This window comes from Mus musculus, chromosome X (genome assembly GCF_000001635.26).
Source record: "Mus musculus strain C57BL/6J chromosome X, GRCm38.p6 C57BL/6J".
Classification (NCBI taxonomy): domain Eukaryota; kingdom Metazoa; phylum Chordata; class Mammalia; order Rodentia; family Muridae; genus Mus; species Mus musculus.
In genome coordinates, this window is record NC_000086.7 from 72,636,462 (window position 1) to 72,659,303 (window position 22,842).

The 22,842-nt window shown below is 38.2% G+C and overlaps 1 protein-coding gene across 5 annotated transcripts in view; it reads right to left on the reverse strand.

Annotated features, from left to right (window-relative positions):
* Gabra3 (gamma-aminobutyric acid (GABA) A receptor, subunit alpha 3) overlaps nt 1-20,458 on the reverse strand; it is a 224,244-nt gene extending 203,786 nt beyond the window's left edge. The window contains exons 1-2 of one of the 5 annotated variants that reach the window (NM_001358103.1): nt 19,546-19,785; nt 7,977-8,054 (exon numbers count right to left, since the gene is read on the reverse strand). Coding sequence is in view for 2 of the 5 variants with exons in the window: in NM_001357816.1 (NP_001344745.1) it covers nt 20,216-20,273 (58 nt within the window). In the remaining 3 variants the exon portion in view is untranslated. Of the gene's footprint in view, nt 1-7,976; nt 8,055-19,545; nt 19,786-20,193 lie in introns of those variants that run through there. The other 4 variants (NM_001357815.1, NM_001357816.1, NM_001357814.1 and 1 more) reach the window with 4 other exon arrangements.
* Nucleotides 20,459-22,842: the final 2,384 nt, after the last annotated feature.

Here is a 22,842-nt window from a genome sequence, read left to right on the forward strand (position 1 = left end):
TAAAAATAGTAGGTATAGAGATGATTTAGACATCATGTAAAAGTAGTGGTAGCAAAAAGACAGACACTTGAATACATAACAAACTAGAAGTCTTGAACCATCTATGGTTAACAACAGTTGATTGAAATTGCTTGTTTCAAGCTAAAATTTCACTGAAGTGGCAGTAAATCAATTTGTTTTAATTCACAAACAAGGATGAAAGGAAAGAAAAATGAAACAAATAATATCAAGAACATCAACAACAAAAACAAAACAGAACAAAACAAAACAAAAAAGAGTGTTTAAGTCACCTCAAATGTCATCACCAAGAATGCAAGAAATTAGGTTGGTTCCCTTGCACTATCCATATTATTTTGAACCTTCTCAATTCAAGTGAAAGTATCTAATGATATGTACATTATATCATAAAATTAAAACTTCAACTTTGGCAATTATGATAATTCGAACAATTCTAGTCAATACTTAATGTTTTACTCATATTGTATTATGTAACCTTTCCTGAGAAAACACAAACAAATGTCTACCCCAAGGAGGGCACCTTTTCCTTTTTAGTTTCTGTCATAAGACATTCTGGCAAAAAGCAACTTTGGAAGAAAGGGTTTATTTCAGCTTAGACCCTATAGTGCATTACATAGGAAAGCCAGAAAGTCAGGGCAGCGATCTGGAGGCAGGGAGTGAAGCAGAGGCCATGGAGGAGCACTGCTTACTGGCTTGCCTTTCATGGCTTACTCAGCCTGCTTCATTATACAGCCCAGGACCACAAGCCCAGGGGTGGCCCCACCCACAAAGTCTGAACTCATACATAACAATCAACAACCAAGAAAATGACACCACAATCTTGCCTACAGGGCAATCAGACAATTGAATTGCCCTCTTCCCAATGACCTTAGCTTGTGTCAAGTTGACAAAAACCTGATAAATATAGCACCAATGACAGACACTATTTTATCAGAATGTAGCTTGGTGAAACAATGAATTTATTTGAGAGCTTACAGGAGCAGGGATGAGAGGTTGTTTTAAGAGCACAAGTGACTCAAAAGCAGCTACATCCCTGAAAAACCCACCTTCATATGAATGAGGGGCCATAAAAGCTGAATCTCTTGAGCTCAGTGTCTGGCAGCCATTTCCACAGAGAATCAGGGAGGGAGTATGTGTTCCCCAGACATTGTTTATTGCTTTCATAATGTTTCTGACCTTCCTGAGTCAGATAACTTTTCTTAACTTCTTGACCCTTAACATTCTCCGTCCATTTAGAGGATGCTGCACATAAAAACACATAAGGAAAAAACACAGGATACAGCAGGAAGCTATTCACATAAAAAAACAAAGAGCAAATATACTCCTTTTCAACAAACTTGGAAAGAAATATTCTACAAAGGAGAAAATATTAAAAGTTATATTACTAAAAGCATCTAGGCCAGATGTGGTAGTGCACACCTCTAATCCTAGCATCTGAAAGGCAGAGGCAGGTGGACCTCTGTGAGTTCAAGGCCAGACTGCTCTACAGAGTGAACTCCAGGATGCCCAGAGCTACACAGAAAATCCCTGTCTAGAAAAAACAAACAAAAAAGGCATCAAGATGGGGTGCTAGAGAGATGAGTCAGCAGTTAAAATCACTGGATGAGTTAATTATATATGCAGCTACTACACTGAAGCTGTTTATCATGTTTAGGAGTTCTTTGGTGGAATTTTTAGGGTTACTTATATATACTATCATATCATCTGCAAATAGTGATAGTTTGACTTCTTCCTTTCCAATTTGTGTCCCCTTGATCTCCTTTCATTGTCTAATTGCTCTGACTAGGACTTCTAGTACTATATTGAATAGGTAGGGAGAAAGTGGGCAGCCTTGTCTAGTCCCTGATTTTAGTGGAATTGCTTCAAGTTTCTCCATTTAGTTTGATGTTGGCTACTTGCTTGCTGTATATTGCTTTTATTATGTTTAGGTATGGGCCTTGAATTCATGATATTTCCAAGACTTTTATCATGAAGGGGTGTTGGATTTTGTCAAATGCTTTCTCAGCATCTAACGAGATGATCATGTTTTTCCCCCCCTTGAGTTTGTTTATATAGTGGATTACTTTGATGGATTTCCATATATTAAACCATCCCTGCAACCCTGGGATGAAGCCTGCTTGATCATGATGGATGACCGTTTTGATGTGTTCTTGGATTCCTTTTGCGAGAATTTTATTGAGTATTTTTGCATCGATATTCATAAGGGAAATTGGTCTGAAGTTCTCTTTCTTTCTTGGATCTTTATGTGCTTTAGGTATCAGACTAATTGTGGCTTCATAGAATGAATTGGGTAGAGTACCTTCCGTTTCTATTTTGTGGAATAGTTTGAGGAGAGTTGGAATTAGATCTTCTTTGAAGGTCTGATAGAACTCTGCACTAAACCCATCTGGTCCTGGACTTTTTTTGGTTGGGAGAGTACTAATGACTACTTCTATTTGTTTAGGGGAAATGGGACTATTTAGATTGTTAATCTGATCCTGATTTAACTTTGGTACCTGGTATCTGTCTAGGAAGTTGTCCATTTCACCCAGGTGTTCCAGTTTTGTTGAGTATAGCCTTTTGTAGTAGGATCTGATGTTTTGAATTTCTTCAGATTCTGTTGTTATGTCTCCTTTTTCATTTCTGACTTTTTTAATTAGGATACTGTCCTTGTGCCCTCTAGTTAGTCTGGCTAAGGATTTATCTATCTTGTTGATTTTCTCAAAGAACCAGGTCCTAATTTGGTTGATTCTTTACATAGTTCTTTTTGTTTCTATTTGGTTGATTTCAGCCCTGAGTTTGATTATTTCCTGCAGTCAGCTCCTCTTGGGTGAATTTGCTTCCTTCTGTTCTAGAGCTTTTAGGTGTGCTGTAAGGTTGCTAGTGTATGATCTCTCTAGTTTCTTTTTTACTGCACTCAGAGCTATGAGTATTCCTCTTAGCACTGCTTTCATTGTATCCCATAAGTTTGGGTATGTTGTACCTTCGTTTTCATTAAATTCTAAAAAATCTTTCCTTTCTTTCTTCCTTTCTTCCTTCCTTTCTTTCTTCCTTCCTTCCTTTCTTTCTTTTTTTTCTTTCTTTCTTCCTTGATCAAGTTATTTAGTAGAGTGTTGTTCAGCTTCCCTGTGTGTGTGGGCTTTCTGTTGTTTTTGTTACTATTGACGACCAGCCTTAGTCCTTGGTGATCTGATAGGATGCATGGGATAATTTAAATATTTTTGTATCTCTTGAGGCCTGTTTTATGAACAATTATATGGTCAATTTTGGAGAAGGTACCATGAGGTGCTGAGAAGAAGGAATATTCTTTTGTTTTAGGGTAAAATGTTCTATAGATATCTGTTAAATCCATTTGTTTCATAACTTCTGTTAGTTTCAATGTGTCTCTGTTTAGTTTCTGTTTCCAGGATCTGTCTATTGATGAGAGTGAGGTGTTGAAGTCTCCCACGATTATTGTGTGAGGTGTAATGTGTGCTTTGAGCTTTACTAAAGTTTATTTAATGAATGTGGATGCCTTTACCTATGGGGGCTTATTAGAAATAATGTCCCTCAAGGCAGGAATAAGAAAGGACTTCTTCAACCCTGTGACTATAATCAATATTATGCTGTATATTCTAGCCAAAATGATAAGAAAATAATGTACCAATATAAGAATTTTAAATAGAATAATAGCTATCTATAGACTAAATGAAAACATATAACTGGCAAGAATCAAAATTTAAGAATGACTCCAAACCAACTTAAATAAAAATCACCACTATTAGAAATGGAAGTAAGTATAACACCACACATTCCAAACATAACAAGTATAATAAGGAAATCTCATGAAGAAATTTCTTTTAAATTGTCATCTGTAGCTCAAGAGGAAATAAATAGCCTGTACTGCACTTTATCTATTAAATAAAATAAGCTTACTCGTAACTCGGAGTTTTAAACCCTTGACTTGAGTGATGAATCATGTGAAGCTTTTAAAGAAGAAATAATATCAAGTCTTCACATACAAATTTTTTTACAAAATCCAAGTAGGAACATTTCCAGCTCAGTTTATGAAACCAGAATAACTCCTACTGTAGCTAAAAATGTATTACATAAGAAATTCAATATACCTAATAAGTATATGCACAAAAGTCCCTGACAAAGTAGTAGTCAACAGATCCCAGAAATATATATTAAGCATGATATGTCTTGACTGAGCAGAGCTTTACCAGAGAATACAAGAGTGAATCAGCACTTGAAAATCAATCACTGTTTCCCATAGTAGTAGATAAAAAGAAAGAAAAAAAAGAAAGACCATCTACAAAACTTCAACACACTTATAACCAAATGGCCTAGCAAACAGTGGCTAGATGGCACCTTCCACAAACTCAGAAATTACAAGTAAGAAAAATCTCAATATGATAGTATACCTAAGCAACCCCCAAAATTCTACCAGAGAACTTTTACAACTGATAGACAACTTCAACAAAGTGGCTGTATATCAAATTAACTCCAAGAAATCAGTAGCTCTCCATACAAATAATAAATCAGGGAAACAACACCCTTCACAATGGCTACAAATAATATAAAAGTTCATGGTATAATTCTAACCAAGCAAGAGGAAGCTCTGTATGACAAGATCTTCAAGTCCCTGAATAAAGAAATTGACCTCAGAAGATGGAAAGGTCTCCCGTGCTCATGGATAGGTAGTACTAACATAGTGAAAATGGCCATCTTACCAAAAGCAATCTACAGATTTAATACAATCACCATCAAATTCCCACACAATTCTTTACAGACCTTGAAAGAACAATTCTCAATTTCATATGGAAAAATAAAAAAAAAAAAAACAGGGAATACAAAACAATCCTAAAAAAAATTTTAAAAAAATTCCAGAGGAATCACCATCCCTGACCTCAAGCTATACTAGAGAGTAATAGTAATAAAACCAAAACAAACAAACTGACTAAAATTAACAAGCAAACAAAACCCTGCATGGTATTGGTGATAAATGAAATCAAGTCAAAGATGCAGAAATAAACCCACACACCTATGTACATTTGATTTTTGACAAAGAAGCCAAAACCATACAATGGAGAAAAAAAGCATCTTCAACAAAATGGTGCTGGTCTAACTGGAGGTATACATATAGAAGAATGAAAATAGATCCATACTTATCACCTTGCACTAACTCAAGTCCAAGCAGATCAAGGACCTCAACAAAAAACTGGATATACTAGATATAATAGAAGGGAAAGTGGGGAATAGCTTTGAACACAGTGGTACAGAAGACAATTTCCTGAATACAACACTAATGGCTAATGCTCTAAGATCAACAATTAACAAATGGGACCTCATGAAACTGAAAAGCTTCTGTAAAGCAAAGGCACTGTCAATAGGACAAAATGGCAACCTACAGATTGGGAAAAGATCTTCACTAACCCTATATCCAACAGTGGGTTAACATGCAAAATATATAAAGAACTCAAGAAGCTAGACTCCAAGTCGGCCATCATTGGGAAGAGAGGCCCCTTGGTCTTGCAAACTTTATATGCCCAGTACAGGGGAATGCCAGGGCCAAGAAGTGGGAGTGGGTGGGTAGGGGAGCAGGGTGTGAGGGTGTGGGGTATTGGGAACTTTCAGGATAGCATTTGAAATGTAAATAAAGAAAATATATAATAAAAAAAGAAAAAAAATGGCTACAGAGCTAAACAGGGAGTTCTCAACAGAAAAATCTCGAATGACTTAGAAGCACTCAAAAGAAATGCTCAACATCCTTAGTGATCAGAGAAATACAAATCAAAACAACCCTGAGATTCCACCTTATACCAATCAGTATGGCTAATATCAAAAATTCAGGTGACAGTAGATGCTGGGGAGGATGTGGAGAAAAAGGAATACTCCTCCATTGCTGGTGGGATTGCAAACTGGTACAACCACTCTGGAAATCAATCTGGCAGTTTTTCAGAAAATTGTAAGCTTACAGGTAAATTCTTCCTATATAGCTCCTGGGCATGCTCTAACATATAACAAGGACATGTGTTTCACTATGCTCATAGCAGCCTTATTTGTAATAGCTAGAAATTGGAAACAACCCAGATGTCCCTCAAATGAAGAATGGATACAGAAAATGTGGTTCATTTTCACAATGGAATACTGTTCAGCTATTGAAAACAAAGACATTACGAAATTTGCAGGCAAATGGATGGAACTAGAAAATATCCTGAGAGAGGTAAGCCAGACCCAAAAAGATATACATAGTATATATTCACTGATAGGTATATATTAGCCATAAAGTACAGAATACCCATAATACACCCCACAGACCTAAAGAAGTTAAACAAGAAGGAAGGCCCAGGGAAGGAGGATGCTTGAATCTCACTTAGAAGTGGAAACAAAATAGCCACAGGAGGCAGAGGGAGGGAAGGAAATGAATGGTAGAAGGGAGGAGAATGGGGGCAGGATCAGGTATGTAGAGAGACAAGAGAGAGACACAAGGTCTAGGAGAATAAATGGAAATCTGCAGCTGCCAGTGGTTGGGGGTTGGGGAGGAATCTTTAGGAAGTACCAGAGACCTGATATGAAGGAGGTTTCCAGGAGTCAGTGCTGGCTACCTTAGTCAAGATGCCTACCAGTGGGGACATAGAACCTGAAGAGGCCACCTCCTGTAGCCAGGTAGGACCCCCAGCGGAGGAGTAAAAACACAAACCCATCCATAAAACTTTCAATGAAAAATGTATCCTGCCTACAAGATGTGCACTGACAAAATAGAGCAGAGACTGAGGGAATAGCCAACCAATGACTGGCCTGGCCCAACTTCAGACCCATCCTATGGGCAAACAGGAATCCTTGACATTATTAATGATTCTCTGTTTTGCTTTCAGATAACATAGCTGTACTCTGAGAGATTCTAACCAGCAGTTGACTGAAACAGATTCAGATGCCCATAACCAAACAGTGGATGGAGGTCAGGGCCTCTTATGGAAAGTTGGGGGAAGGATTGAAGGTCCTGAAGGGGATGGGCACCCCACAGGAGGACCAACAGAGTCCTGGACCCCTGGGAGCTTTTACAGACTGAGACACCAACTAAAGAACATACACAGGCTTGAACAAGGCCCTTGGCACATATGTAGCAAACATACAGCTCAGTCTTCATGTGTCCCGCCCCCAACAACTGGAGTGGAGGCTCTCCCTAAAGCTGTAGCCTGACTGTGGTATATGTTTCCCAACAGGACTGTCTTGTCTAGGCTCAATGAGAGAAAATGAGCCTAATCTGGAAGAGACTTGATGTATCAGAGTGGGGAATAGCGAGGAGGGGGATACCCTCTCAGAGGAGAAGCGGGGGAGGGGAAGGGACTCTCTCTGTAGGAAGCACTAGGAGAGGACAACATTTGATATAAATAAATTAACTTAAAGAAAGAAAAATCTCAAGCTGGTATCACAGGTAATGAGAAAATGCTAAAGAGCTTTTGTTTTAAGATCAGAAGCAAGGCAAAGATCTGTTCTGGTCAACATCCTAATAGACATCCTGTCAAGTGGCAATACTATAGAGCAAAAGATGGATGTGTGAGTGGATGGACGCATTGGATGGACAGATGGATAGATGGATAATGGTACTGAGATTGAGAAAAAGATAGATAATGAGACAGATGGATACAAACTTGAAAAAATTAAATAAAATTATCTTTGTTGCTGAGCAGACTAATCATCCATATAGAAATCATCCATAAAGAACATAAGTCAGTAAGACAAAATAGTGAGTTTCATAAAATACAGTCAGTTCACAAAATGTAATTCAATTTATACATTAATGATAAAATTCATAAGTTGAAATCTTTAATATTGCTTATGTTGGTATACAAAAGCATGCAGTACTTGAGAAGAGACAGGGCAAGATGATAGTTTAAACTCGATTGACTACTCCCTCCCACTAAGCATCATTTTCAATAACTATCTACACAAATATACTTTCATAAAATGTGAAATCAATCAGTTGAGAATACCTTGTCATAATCCCGTACTAAGAGAAGGTGAGAAGGTGTGCTGACATAAGAACCGTCTCGAAGTAACTTAAGTCATCACTGAACCAACCCCAAGCACCATAGACGAGAGAGAGAGACAGAGAGAGATCATTTAGTTAGGATAAAAAGTAGTTAAACATAATATGTAGCTATAATTCCTAACATTGGGAACACCATAGGAGGAAAAAAATCTCTGAGCACTCCTCACAGTTGCTAAATTCAGGTCAGTACACATACCCTGAACCTCTAAACGCTTCATGGTTTTACACAGGAATTTGTAATTGCTACAAGACAGACATGAAACCAAGCCTGCATTCTTGCCACTGACCTTAGGCTCTAAATAGCCTACAGCCAGGCAGGCCTTGGCAGGTAAGAGCATAGATCCCAGCCTGGTATGGCATGGGTCTCAGTGGTCTTGTACTTAGGGTGCCCCCTAGTGTTGCACTAGATGCCGTAGTTGTGGGGTTAAAAACAACACAAAAAAAAAAAACAACATGCCCAGAATTTCTGGACAGATTTATTGTTGACAGATGTTCTCAGACAATGCCAGAATTAAAAGATTGTTATAAGCATCTCATTCTTCACTACACAGGCCTTAATGTAGGACAACAAAGATGAAGGGCAATCAGGAAAACATGACATCACTAAATGGACATGATGACATGCCAGGGAATGACTTAAAGAGAACCCAAATAGTCAAAGAAATTTTGAACCAAAAGAACAAATCTGAAACACCACACTATCTGACTTCAAGTTGTACTTTGGAGCTTTAGCATTATAAACTGTACAGTATTCTTAAAACAGAAATATAATTAAATCAAACATAAAACAGAAATAAATTCATGCATCTACAGAAAACTGATTTTTTTGGACAAATATTTGAAGAAGACATGATGGAGAAAGGTTAGTGGTACTGTACAACCAAATATCTAGATGTAACAGAGTAACAGTCAACTCCCATGTAAGTCAGATTTTGTTGCTACAACAAAATACCCAAGGCTGAATAGCTCATAAATAAAAGATTCTTATTTAGCTCATAGTTTTGGAGGCTAGAAGCTCAACACTAAGCAGCCCCACTTATTTAATTAGCCCCTGGTGAAATCCTCCTATAGGTTGGAGTGCATGCAGAGAAAGTCAAATAGTGAGACCAGAAGGAAGTCAGAGAGATTCAGATGCCAACCTTGTTCTTTTTATGATTTGCTCTCACAGGAACTAACTTAGCTCCTGTGAAAAATATGTTAGTATTTTACCTTTGAGGGGATCACTCCAAATTCCCCAATCACCTTCTACTAGTATCTCTGCCTCTGCCTCTGCCTCTGCCTCTGCCTCTGCTCCTGCCACTGAGATCCAATGAATGAGTTCAAAAGAACTAGCTGGGAGTGAAATCTTTAGCAAGTAGTTTCTAGGGACTGTCTTCTAATGAATTCCCCTCTTAAGTCACAATTCTCTTAAGTTTTCATGCTCTGCTTCCTTTAGCTCTAAAACCATGCTGAATGCTGTCTAAAGCACCCACAAAATCTTTGTAATTTTTTAGACATTTCTTTTTCCAGATATAATAATAATATAATTTCACTTTGAAATTCAATCCTCTATAAAACTCTAAGGTAGGACCATAGCTCACTAAAGTTCTTTGCAATGGTTTACAAAGGTAGCCTTTACCCTAATTCTAATAGGATCCACAAATGCATCTGAGTAGATTCCCTGCACTTCATGATAATTGTGTACAATGTTGTTTACAGCATTCTGTTTGGTAACCAGCTCCTTTGAACAACTTCAACCACTGCTTATTACCCAATTCCAAAGGAGCTTCCATGTTTTTAGATAGTTACAGCAATTACTTGATTCTCAATGCCAATTTTCTGTTTTATGTCCATATTTGTATTTCTGTAACAAAATATCAATTCTGAAACTTCAGAAGAAAACTTTAAATTAGATAAGTCTTAGAAACTGAAGGTCTGAGTTTAGGGAGCTCAATTAAATGCCACAGGTGAGGGCTTCATATTCATGGCTTCACCATGGCAGGTGCAGAGGTAGAAGAGAAACAAGAGGAGAAACAAGAGGTAGCCAGACTTGCTCTTTTTATGACAATGCCCTTTCATGTAACTAGCTAGTGTCCCCATAAAAAAGACTATAATCATCTCTGGGAGTGCTGCTTTCAATGATGTAAATGCTTTCAGATAGGCCACACTTCCTAGATGTCCCATTCCGTCCACAACAGGTACCAAGCAAGCACCCAGCACATCTAAAACACAGAGATCTTGACCTCTCACCATGTACAAAATAAACTCCAAGTGCATTCAGGGTGAAGATGTAAGAACCACAGCTATAAAGCCACTACAGAAGACACAGTAAAAGAATGCCATGGAGTTAGTTTGTGCAATGACTTTTAACATAACCTCAAAAGCATAGGCAACTAAGATGAGAATAGGCAAAATGAGATTCCCTAAAATCAAACGTTATACAACAAATCCGTTCGGTGAAGAAATCGTTTACAAAATAGGAGGGGTGGGGAGCAAGTTGTACAAATAATAAGGTGTTAATATGCAAAATATGTGAGGAAATCAATTAACTCAGTTGCAAAATTACCAAGAGCCTGATTAAAAGTGGCCAGAGAACTTGAAAAGACATCTCTAAATAGTGGTCAACACATATATAGATAAATGATTGATATCACTAATCTTCAGAGAGATTCAACTGAAAACCATCAAAAGATTTGATCTGACTCAGTCCTGCTATAATGAAAAGTGCTGATATATTGTTAGTGGGAATGTAAACTTGTATAACTACTGCAGAAGACAGTATAGAGGTTCCTTAAAAGCTGAAAAACAGAACTGCCATATGATCCACATAGACTACTGCTAGGTACATACATAAAAACACTGTAACGTTTCAATGCAGTAGAATATTATTCTTTAATAAAGAGAAATAAATGAGCTGCCAATCCATTAAAAGACACTGAGGAACCTTAAACCCATTCTGACGAGTGAAAATAAAAATTAAAATAAGCCACTCTGAAAAAGCAAAAGTGTATAGTGAATAAAATGACAAATGTTTCATGTCATATTTTCTGTTATATGCAGAATGAAATTCAACAACATGAAAGTAAAATGGGAAGAAAGAGTTGTCCAGTGACATGAGGGAAGAGGACAGGCGAAAGTAAAATGTCAAAATAAAATTCATTTTATACAAAATGTACTAATAAAAACAAATAGCCCTGAAAAAAACTAATAACATTAACTGAGTGAGTGTATTATACTTATGTATTTAGGAATATAAATGTGTGTGTGTGTGTGTGTGTGTGTGTGTGTGTGTGTGTGTGTGTAAGTAACAGAATTAATGAAAAAGACCACACATTTGAAAGAGACCATAAAAGGAATATATAAGAGGCTTTGGAGGTGGCTGGACGTGGTGGCGCACGCCTTTGATCCCAGCACTTGGGAGGCAGAGGCAGGCGAATTTCTGAGTTCAAGGCCAGCCTGCTCTACAGAGTGAGTTCCAGGACAGCCAGAGCTACACAAAGAAACTCTGACTCAAAAAAGAAAAAAAGAAAAAGAATAAAAGGCTTTGGAGGAAGGAGTGGGGGAGGAGGGGTTATGGGATAGGAGTTTCTTGGGGGGTGTAATTGGGAAAGGGAATAACATTTGAAATGTAAATAAATAAAATATCCAATAAAAACAAAGAAGCTTTGGAGGAGAAAAGGGAAAATGATGAAATTATATCGTAATCTTAAAAAATACAAAGAAAACCAAAAGATCGGTGACGAGTATAGGTTCAGATGGCTGAGATCATGACTAGGTAAGTCACAGGGAACTGAATAACTGTAAAATAGTATAGTGGGGACTATATGCCATTATACATGCTAAAACTCACATTTAACTGCAGGAAATGAAGATTAACCCCAAATGCCAACTATGAATTTTAGTTAGTAAAAGCATTATCGGCCCATCAGCTGTAAGAAATGTAGCACATGCTGTTTCAGGACAAGCAAGGGCTACACAGAGAGCCTGTCTAAAAAAATTAAAGATGCTAGCAGCGTGAGCTTTTTCTATACACTTTTTGATCTTCAAAATACAAAAAGATAAACTTCTCAGCCATGGCTTCATAACAAATTTGAGCAAGGTGAGAAAATAGAAGTTAAATTATTAATATGAAATTCTCTGGAGACAAGCCATACTCAGTTAACTGCAACAAGAGTAGAAAGTTCTCCTTTGCAAAATTAAAGGTATGAAAGCATAATATACATGCAACACAAGTAAGCAAATTGGAGGTTGGTGATCCTACAGTTATAATAAGTAGAAAAGCTGAGGTGATAGGAATTATTTAAAAGCTATAAAGTTTAAATAGTATTTTAATCATATTTGAACTTAATAACTAGGACAAAAAGAATCAGACCACAGAAATGGAGAGTAGATAAAGTCCCCCAAAGAACATACTATATATAACTATTTAGATATATTACACAACAGTGGGAAAGAATGAATTATTCAATATTTGCTGCTGTGAAACAACTGAAGGAAAAACAATTAGAAAATTACCTCACACCATACAGCAACATAAATTTCAGAGGGATTAAGCAGAAGCAATGAAAACTAAACAAAATCTATTCAAACATTTATTAAATTTTCAATGAAGAACTACAACATAATTCATGAGAAGAAATTACAAATTGAGAGATTGATATAATCATGTACAAATTAAGATTGCTGTATGTTAAAGTTCTTTTAAAATGAAGACAGACAAAAATATTTTCACAGTGATGAAATGGTCTAATGTCTATTAAATATAGTAAAATGAGTAAAAATCATTTAAATTCTCAATGGAAATAACATACACAAAAAGGAAACAAAGAAATATAAAAAGTATTCACATACGCTAAAAATAATAATAATAATAATCACTAAAGCAACGATTTTGCCTGTCAGGTTGGTGCAGCCGCATGAGCAGGCACTGCGCATCTTATAGAGCACATCAAGTGATTTCAATGTTAGCATCCTGAGGCCCACCAATGCCTCTTCACCCATTTCAATAATTCATTTTTAAAAATTATCATATAAATTTAGTAGCTACTATGGGATATAATAATGAACAAAATAGGGGAAAACCCTGTTCTTACTTTCTAAGGTAAGGAAGGGTCTAGTATGGAATCTAGTTAGAAGATGATGAAAATCAAAGAAGAAAATCAAAAAGCGGCGATATATATTGCAGGAGATGAGTTTAAGGCTTGTTTGTTTGTTTTTTGTTTTGTTTTACCTAAACTTATTATAGAAGACTTCAGCCCAGTAGCATTTGAGTGGAGCCCTTAAAAAGGTAAAGTTCAAAGCACAATGATGTATGATATGCATAAAAATATGTGCTGCAGAGTTACTCACAATTGAAAACAATTTCAACAGTCAATATTGGGACAGTCAGATAATGATGCCATAAAATCATGCAGCTGTTAAAAATTCTTAAAAGCTGCTTAATGAAGTGATAAGTCTCAGAATGTAGTATTAATGAAAAATAGTTATAACACACACAAACACACACATATGCTCATGCGCTCACACACAACCCTAACGGGAAAAAGAGAAACACATCTGGAAGGAAACATTGCAAGTTCTTTCTGGAGTTGGATCTTAGATGCAATTTCCAAATTTTATATAATGAGGTTATTTTGGTTTTATATCATAAAAAATAAAGGTATATTTTACAGTTTTGAAGTAGACAGACAGTTGTCCAAGACTTAAAATTAAAGTTCTGGAAAGTAGTGCATAAGAGAATGAGTTCAGGATTAGCCATCACCCATTCAGGGATCATGCTAACCCACTAGCCATATGACCTATGTGAACAACATTAGGAAAATGGTTTTCTGGACACAAAAGGACAGTTGCACATATGAAGTCATAGCTAACAGGCAGTCATATTTCTCTAATGACAGTACCCTGGTAGGGTGACCACACTTCTAGGCAGGCTTCAGTCCCAAGTAGTTGGCCAAAATTTTTGGTGGGAATGGAAAAAATAAAAGCCTCAAAGTTGGAAGGATAGAGAGGTGACAGTAGAAACGTTTAATATAGGAAGAATTGGGATGAATATGGTCAAAATGTGCTATATTAAAGTCTCAAATAATTGATAAAAGTATATTTTTAAAAAGTTTATTCTGAAAATGAAGAACCTGGTAGAGAAGATATTCAAAAATATACAACATATGACCTGAAGGACTGAGGGTATATACAGTAAAGGAAAGGTGAAAAAAAGACTAAACCATCTTTCAAGGTGTGAGTGGCTATTATAGGAGAGAAATAGAAATCCATGGAGCAATGGCAATAGGTTAGATGTTAAAAATGTGTATCAGATCAAAGTAAAGACTAACTTGCAAACAGTGACATCTGCATAACGTCAGGTACTGATTAAGTCATCGGATAGTAATAAACAGACCTTCTTGAAAACATTCACACTGAAAACAGGTGGCACTGAGTGATAAGAGTGTTCTGGTCACGTGCATAATTCTGTCTGCAAGCACCCCAGTTCCCTTCAAGAGAATCTATGTAATACCCTTTCCTTTCAAGAAAGCATTTCCAAAGTGAAAATCACCCCTCTAAATACTCAGCCTGGAGATTTTTATTTTTCCTTCTGTGGATACTGAGGAGACATACTGTGTACAGATAGCAATACCTTTTAAATCATGTTTCAAGTACAAGTATAAAAATGTTTTTCTATACTACGCAGCACTCACCCCTAGGAAGAGCATGCCTGGGCCATTGCATTTCAGCTTATAAGATAACCACCTCTCTTGTGCTTCACAGTGCCCTGTGCCATTTTACTCAGTGTCTTTCACAGTTTTCAAAATGCCCATAATGGAAATAGCACCTAATAGCTAGCGTTACTCCAGATCTTAGGAGAAAGTTCCTTTAGCTCTCAGGACAGTCACAATTTCAGCCATCTCAAGAATACAACAAAGGCCTCCCCTATGGTGTCTTGCAAAGCCTCAAAACACTCTGTCAAAATGTTCATTGTTACTTCAATAAGTGGCTAAACTTGAAACACATGCACATGTGGTTCGAACACAGTATTCTATAAAGCACTATAGAATCTTACAGCTAAGAAAGTCTTTATAAATGACCCGGGTCTAGTCCAACCCCCCTCATCACACAGCTATCAAAGTTGAAGTTCATACAAGTTATAAGAAACTAACTCAGCATCCTGCTCAGGAATAGATTATAAACTAAGCTATCAGAAATTCATATAAGGAAAGGATTTTTAGTATATGATTCTTCACAAAAATGTTTTCTCTGTCAGGTGCCTTCTTTTATAAATTGTTGACCATACAAAGCCGGGGATCTGAGGAGGGTCCTGGTGCAATGAGAGTATAAGTTAAGCTAATGCATATCATCTGATTTTAAAGTAAGGCTATGCTCCCGTGAACCTGAGCTGAGAGGAGACCATTCCTGATTATCTCCTGCCAGATAGCTACAAAACGGTTATGCATCACCCAAGTGAAGTGTTAGTAAGCACTGTGAGCTTCAGAGTAAGAAAGACTGCACAAAATTGAGTGTCATTTGTTGGTACTCAACTCTCCTGCAAAATGCAATGGTGATCACATCTTCCCTCTTAGAATGATATTCTCCTCCCTATCTAAACCTCTATTCTAGTATTTACACAAGTTTATCTCCTCTTATAACCCAAATATGAACATTCACCAAAATACCACAGTTGTATCTCTTCTCTTATTTCAAAAATTGAGAGACACTGACTCTCACACTACCATCTCCACATGGCTTCTTTACTGAGCTCTAAACCCACATTTCAGCTACACTCAGCAGCTCATCTGAGATTCAGCAATAGCATTACTATCTGTGTGAGTTCAGACAAATCAAACCACTCAGCCTGTCCAGATCGGATTGCTCACAATTAGTGCTATGCTATCTCTTTTGCATATAAATCTTTTTTCCAAGCAGGCCTTCAATATTGCTTGTAGTCAAGTTCTCCACCTATTTGCCAAACATTTCTTACACATACGTTATTCCATCATATACAACTGGCCATCCCCAAGCACTATTGTGTAAAGTCTGTCTAATCTCAAAAGCACAATTCAAAATCCACTTTCAGCAGTTGTCTTTGTTCCCTTTGTAGCCCTTTGCTTCTCTTTTTTGGCTTTGGATCTTACATTCCTAGTACTGGCATTGCTTGCATATTTCTTCCCCTTCCTATTTTACTCTGTCATCTCGGACAACAGAGAATAACTCTAATCCATACTGTGCCTCCCGCACTTTCTTTGGACTATTTTAAACACTTTGTAACCCTCTATCAAATGGATCCCGCTTAGATTATGTCAATTACCCTATTTAAAAACCCTTTTCTCAGGCAACATATTTCCTAATCAAAGATTAAAATCCCTTCAAAAGATGATGTATATCTCCTCTCAGGTGCCAATATATACTTTCCCTCTCTTCCCCTCCCCCCTTCTCCATCCTTAACCCCTTCTCTGTCTATAGACAAAACACCTACAACACTTCAATCCTAATTCCTATGCTTTTCTATGTATCTTCAATATTTCCTCCTTATGGAAATAATGTTTGCTATATTCCCAAGCTTTGGTTAAACCCCAAGTTCTCTATTAGATATTTTCCTCGTACTTATGCTTCACAACATTTACCAATAACTAAAATGGCATAGTTGTGTGATTACATGATCACCAGCCTCTTCCCTATCAATGACAAAGCTTAAACAAGCAGAGAATATGTCTCTTTTGTTCACCTTTATTATCCTCTTCACAGTGCCTAACTATATAGCCAAATGCACTGATAGTGAAAATAAACAACTGAATTAATGAAGATAGTTTAATGAGCACCACACTAAAACTTTGCTACTTTAACTGTGATCAGTGAAACAGTCTAAGGATCACAAGGTTCTGTATTCAACTATTCTAGACCCACTCTAAAACTCCAGACCAGAATTAGCATTATAAAATTTTCCCATATATATCATTGTATGTTAAACTTTGAGAAGCACTGCCCCTGGATGGCATCTGAAAACCTTCACACTACTGAGACTTTATAAACTTTAGACCAGGACTTTCAAGTGTGAAATAGTCTGGTGGGCTATAGTGCACCAAATTATTTTGTAAATGGAAAAACTAAGAGTCTTGAAGTCATGTGTCCAAGACAAGTGTCAAATCACCAGAACCAGGTGTAGAACTCAAGTTTGCAAACAGTGCTCTGATTGCTCTGGCATGGTTTATTCCTTTTCTTTCTGGTCATACTAAATTCCTTTGGTGATAGCTGCCATTCTAACAGTTTTTCTTCCAGCTTCCAAATAATGTATGGATCTTAAAATCACCACTTTTTCAATTATCTCCTTACTAATATTACTCCTAATCTTGACTCTAGAATCCCCTATTCCTCATACCTTTTGTCTAGCTATTATGTCAACCTTTGCTTGTTTTAGAACAACTAGCCCCAAAGGGCCCATGGTCTTTAGAAATACAAAAGAGAACTTCTTTGTTTGCAGCAGTCCAGATGACAGCAGAGAGCTAGTTCTTCCAAAAACCAGAACTTATACTACCAAAGATCCTTGAGAAAGCCCTGGAATGTGAGTCTGAAGCTGACAAGCAAATGGGCTATTATGCCACATGAATAAAAAGTCTAGTTTAAGTCAATCCTGATCCTTTAATTTGTATAGTCTCATCAGACCCACAACTTGAGGAGAAGGCATGATTACCATCTTTAACTAGCTGAGGAAAAATTATTTAAAAATAGCAAGTTTCTTCCAGACATTTCCAAAGAACCAAGAAACAGAAGCCATAGGTTATTCTAAAAATTCTGACATAGTTGCTCAAAACTATGAAGAACTACATAATGAGCTCTCTATCATTGTGTGGAATTTAAATACACAGCAGTCAACAAATGGGATGCTGGGAACAAACTCAAGAGCTAGGTATAAATCAGCGTTTAATGGCTTAAGAAGCCTTCTAGTTGGATGTTCTACAATTCACAAATGTTTGGCCAAGCTCTCAGAAAGTAACAGCAGGATCCATTTCTAGAAGATAGTCTGAGGCAAGACACAGAATGGTTTTCACTGTGACCACAGAAAAGTAAAAAAGTTTTTCTGGGCAGCCTTTCCAAAACAGAAAGTAGGTTGGCCAAGAACAGCCTTCTAGGCCCTTGATGAAGCCTGGGTCCCACACTACTCCCAGTTCCTATTGCTCTACACAAGATCAATATTTGCTCCCCAAAGCCATGAGATGCCATTCCTGCTGCTTCTGCACTTGCCAGCAGAGTCACTGGTGATCCAGGGGCCTGTGCCTTCATTTCCCACTGAAAGTGGCTGTGCTCTGTCATTTAACAAGCTATTTAACCTTGCTGCACCTCAGTTTCCTCATCAGTCAAACAAGATAATGCCACAAAAAAAACCCTCAGCCCAGATCAAAAACATTAAACACTCAAATGTTAGTTGTTGGTACAATTTGTTCTAAAAATTATTACCAGGGCTATGACAGTGTCACTAACTCCAGAGAGAGGCTTCTATCTAGAAACTGGAACCTGTCCCTTACAAGTTCAGGAATGATACAATAGTTTCAGCTAGTCCTCTCATAGCTTCAAATCAACCAAAGTGGAGGAACCAACCCTTAATAATCCAATCCATTCACAATGGAAATCCTAGCTACCCACTCTCTCCTCTCTTACCCAGCAGCCCCTCCCCCAGCCACAGGCAGAGGGGCAGCCTACTGGGAAGAAAGCAGTTCACAAACCATCAGGTGTTTCAGTCCTCCTCCCAAGGACACATCTGGACCTAAGAGGATGCCCATCCGTAGGGGATATGTGAAAGCTGAATACTTGGTCTAGGCTGTCAGCACAGCTACCTGGGTTTAGGGGATGGGCAGGCACCTGGGGCTTCCCTCACTGAAGCAAGAAAATCCTCCCAAGTTTGTAGAACTGGGGTCCAACCCCACAGGGAGCCTCTCAAACAAAGGGGGGAAGGGCTCCACCTGCTTGAAAGGAAGCAGTTATTTACAACTTTCTACTCACTTGCATCTGGGGACTGCAATAAGGAGAGGGAAGGGGGCTGCACAGTCTCCTCCTTCCTTCTGATTTCCAGCAGCCAGACACAGCTGCAGAGAAAGAGTTAAAGGAGGGAGCTCCTGCCATTACCCCATCCTCAGTGCCTAGGGCTTTCTGAGGGGTCATGACACTGCTGTCTGCTCTGGCTAGGGGCCACACTGTAGCTTTCTGCAGCAGCTGTCGGGGGCCCCCCAAACAATTCACAAGGTCAATGCTGACCTGCTTCCAAAGAGGAACACAAAAATTCACTGACAATGAAGCAAATCGCGCATACACGACCACATCGCAACCCCCCTTCTTCAAACCAGGTTTTACCCCAGCGCCTCCCAGCCCAGATGCCGCCTCTGGGCTTCCACCAGCCCCACTGGGGAACCCACGATAGCAGCACAACTGCAGAGCATGTCTCGCCTCCCGACCAACCCAAGGAGACTCTCCTTAAGGGGGAGAGAGATGCTATCTGGAAAGGAGACCTGAGCTTGGGGGGAGGGGGAAGAAGGAGCATCTCTGTCTCTTACCGAGTGTCACAGTCACTTCCCCGAAGCAGAGAGGAGAAACAAGTTGGAGGCTAAGCCCTGATAGAGCCTGGCTTCTTTTCTTTCTCTAGATATTTCTCCTAGTCCCTATCTCAGTCTGTCTCTCTGCTTTGCTAGCTAGCTAGCTAGCGCGCGCTCACGTTCTTCCTCTCTTCTCCTCTCTCTCTCTCTCTCTCTCTCTCTCTCTCTCTCTCTCTCTCTCTCTCTCTCTCTCTCTCTCTCTCTCTCCCACCCTCCCTCCCTCTCTCCCTCCCTTCCTCCCTCCCTCCCTTCCTCCCCCCTTTCTCTCCCTCTTTCCCTCCCCCTACCTCAGTCCCTCCCTCTCTCCCCTCCCTCTTTCCTTCTCTCCCTCCCAACCTTCCTCCCCTCCTCCCCCCAACCCCCTTCGCTGGCTTTACCACTGCCTAGTGCTGAGCACGCGGCTGAGCTGGGGTTCTGAATACAGAGCTGCAAAGGCTTAAAAATCTGTGGTTGTTTTATGAAAGACTAAGTAGTATTTTATTCTTTGAGGTTTCCAGCAGATAAATCTAAGGAAGCTCAGAGAGAAGGGGAGGAGCAGGGCAAGCAAAGGGGAGGGAAAAAAGAGCAAAAGGCTAAGAGCACATAGAAGATAAAGGAAGTATGGATTACCAAGCCGCTGTGAGATGCTTACTTCTCTCTTCAGGACCAAAGTGTGAGCTTCCTCCTTTTCTCTCTTCTCTCCCTTCCATCTCTATGGGTGTGCCTTCTAACCCAGTCTCCAAATAAAGGTTTGACAATCTTGTCTACTCACATTCCATCTCCAAGGATAATAATGAGCTCCTAAAAACTGTACATCAAAAAAGTTGTCATTCACATTCCACTAAGAAGAAACAGTTCAGCCATACTGATCCCCACCCCAATGAAGTAGAAGTGTGGATCCAATTCAAAGCTGTCAGCTCAGGCTTTCTTCAAGGGAATTCAGGGCAAGAGCAGGTTCATAGTGCTAGAGAGAATATACAAGCTCAAGAGAAAAAAAGTGACTGATCCAAAATATAAAGCAAAGGAGGCAAAACAGTCTGAGTAAAGTAACCCAGCAATGTTAACAGAGTGGAAAGAGACTGGAAGACTAACACAAAGGAACTTAGGGTTGGAGGATGCCTCTGAAAATGATTGTTGCCCTGGGTGAGTCATTTCTTCAGAACCATCAACAACTAATTGAAAGATGATAAAGTATGTTGTCTTTAAAGACCCTGATACATCTAGACATTTAAGACATAAAAACTACTTCCATTCCACTGTTTTTTTTTTGTTCTTTGTTTTGTTTTGATTTTTTGTATTTCAGAAGCAACATGAATGTGGGTATGAGTGTAAATAATTACTGCTATCAAAAATCACTCTTTTTTTATTCAGGATGATTAGGCTAAAACTATTTCTTTTTCATTGTAAGTGTATGGCTGGTATGTCTACATGTATGGCTGTGTTCCACCAGTGTGCCTGGTGCCCAAGGAGACCAAAAGAGGGTGGCAGATCACCTGGAACTGGAATTATAGAAGTTTGTGACCTGTTCTGTGTGGCCCAGAATTAAACCTCAGCTCTCTGCAAGAGCAACAAGTGCTTAACCACTGAACCATCTCTCCAACCCTCTAAAACCTTTAAAAAATCAAACTTTCATATTGTAATTTCTGGCCTATTCAGTCAGAGAAACAAAGGACTGAAAATCAACTAGTCCTCAATATTGAAACATTAACTGAGACCTAGTAGGCATTTGAAGTATTTCACAGTGTTCCATTTTTATTTAAACTATAGTGCTATTGTCTTTGTATTAATTCCTAATAATCTCTACCTCTACCCACCAAAGTATATAGAGCACAACTATATATTTTTGTCAAACTATATATCTGTAGATTGATAGTGTAGCAGGGATAGACACATAAGCTTGGAATTGTGGAGCTGAAAGAACACAAAGATAAGCAGAATTATACAAAAACAAAAATGACTGAAGGAAAAACAAAATACACAGAAGATCATGGTGCATCAGCGGTAGACTTAGGACCAATATCTGGACTGCTAACCCCAGAGTTAGCATGTTTTTCTTCCAAGAAAACACATATGCAAGTGCCTTCTTATTTACTACATGTTTGCACAAATGTCCACTGAGTGCAGTGGATTAGCAACCTAATAAAAAAGTCACATCATTAGGAGAAGAGGCCCTTGGTTTTGTGAAGATTATATGCCCCAGTACAGGGGAATGCCAGGGCCAAGGAGTGGGAGTGGGTGGGTTGGGGAGCAGGGTGGAGGGAACTTTCGGGATAGCATTTGAAATGTAAATGAAGAAAATATCTAATAAAAATTTTGTTTTTGAAAAAAAAGACACATAACAGTATGAGGATGAGGTATTAGTTATGTAGAACTTCCATAGCAAATGGTCACCTTCTCAATAGTATAAAGCAACAGCAATTGATTCTGCCACTAATCTAAAGGCCAGAAACCTAATTGAGATGTTAGCAGAACCACAAAACCTCCACAGGCTTTGGGGGAAAATTCTATCTTCCCTCTCCTAGCTTCTGTTGGATCTTGACATTCATTGTCGCCTAGAAACATCACTCCAGTGCCTTTTATGTGTGCAAATTTACCACCATTTTTCTTACAGTCACACTAAAGCCAAGATGATCTCATCACTAACAACTTTTGCAAAAGATTTATCATCTAAATAAGATTACAACTTAAGGTTATGAACAAATATGAATTTTAGTGGGACACTAGTCAGTCAACTGCAGTTATGAACTTTTCATTTTTGTCCAAGATACTAAACAAACAAATAAACCAACAGGATAATATCGTTTTGGAAAGATATCTCAATACAAATTATTTAGCTGAAGATAAGCTCAAAACAAACATTCTTTCTTACACTATAAAATTATATTATCATATATTCATTATGCAAAATAATAGGCTTCTTTCTCTGTGACATTTTCATAAATGTATACCATGTATACTAATGTATTGACCTGTCACTACTCTATGATGTCTTCTAATCCCTGATACTCCTATTTTTATGATCTATGTGATATTTTTCAATCCAAAGGGCATGTATATGCTATCACATGTATATGGTAAAGCATGTGATAACTGTCTTTTTTTTTAGTATGCAAACACTAAAAGTGATGAGCTCACTAAAAAAGAGAAAGAAGTGTAAACTAATAGAGAACAAAAATAAGCAGAAAGTACACTGTCTTGCAGACAAACCATAGTATAGGTCACAAAGAACATAATAAGCATCAAGCAAGTAAATGAAATAGGAAGGGAGTTGACACATGG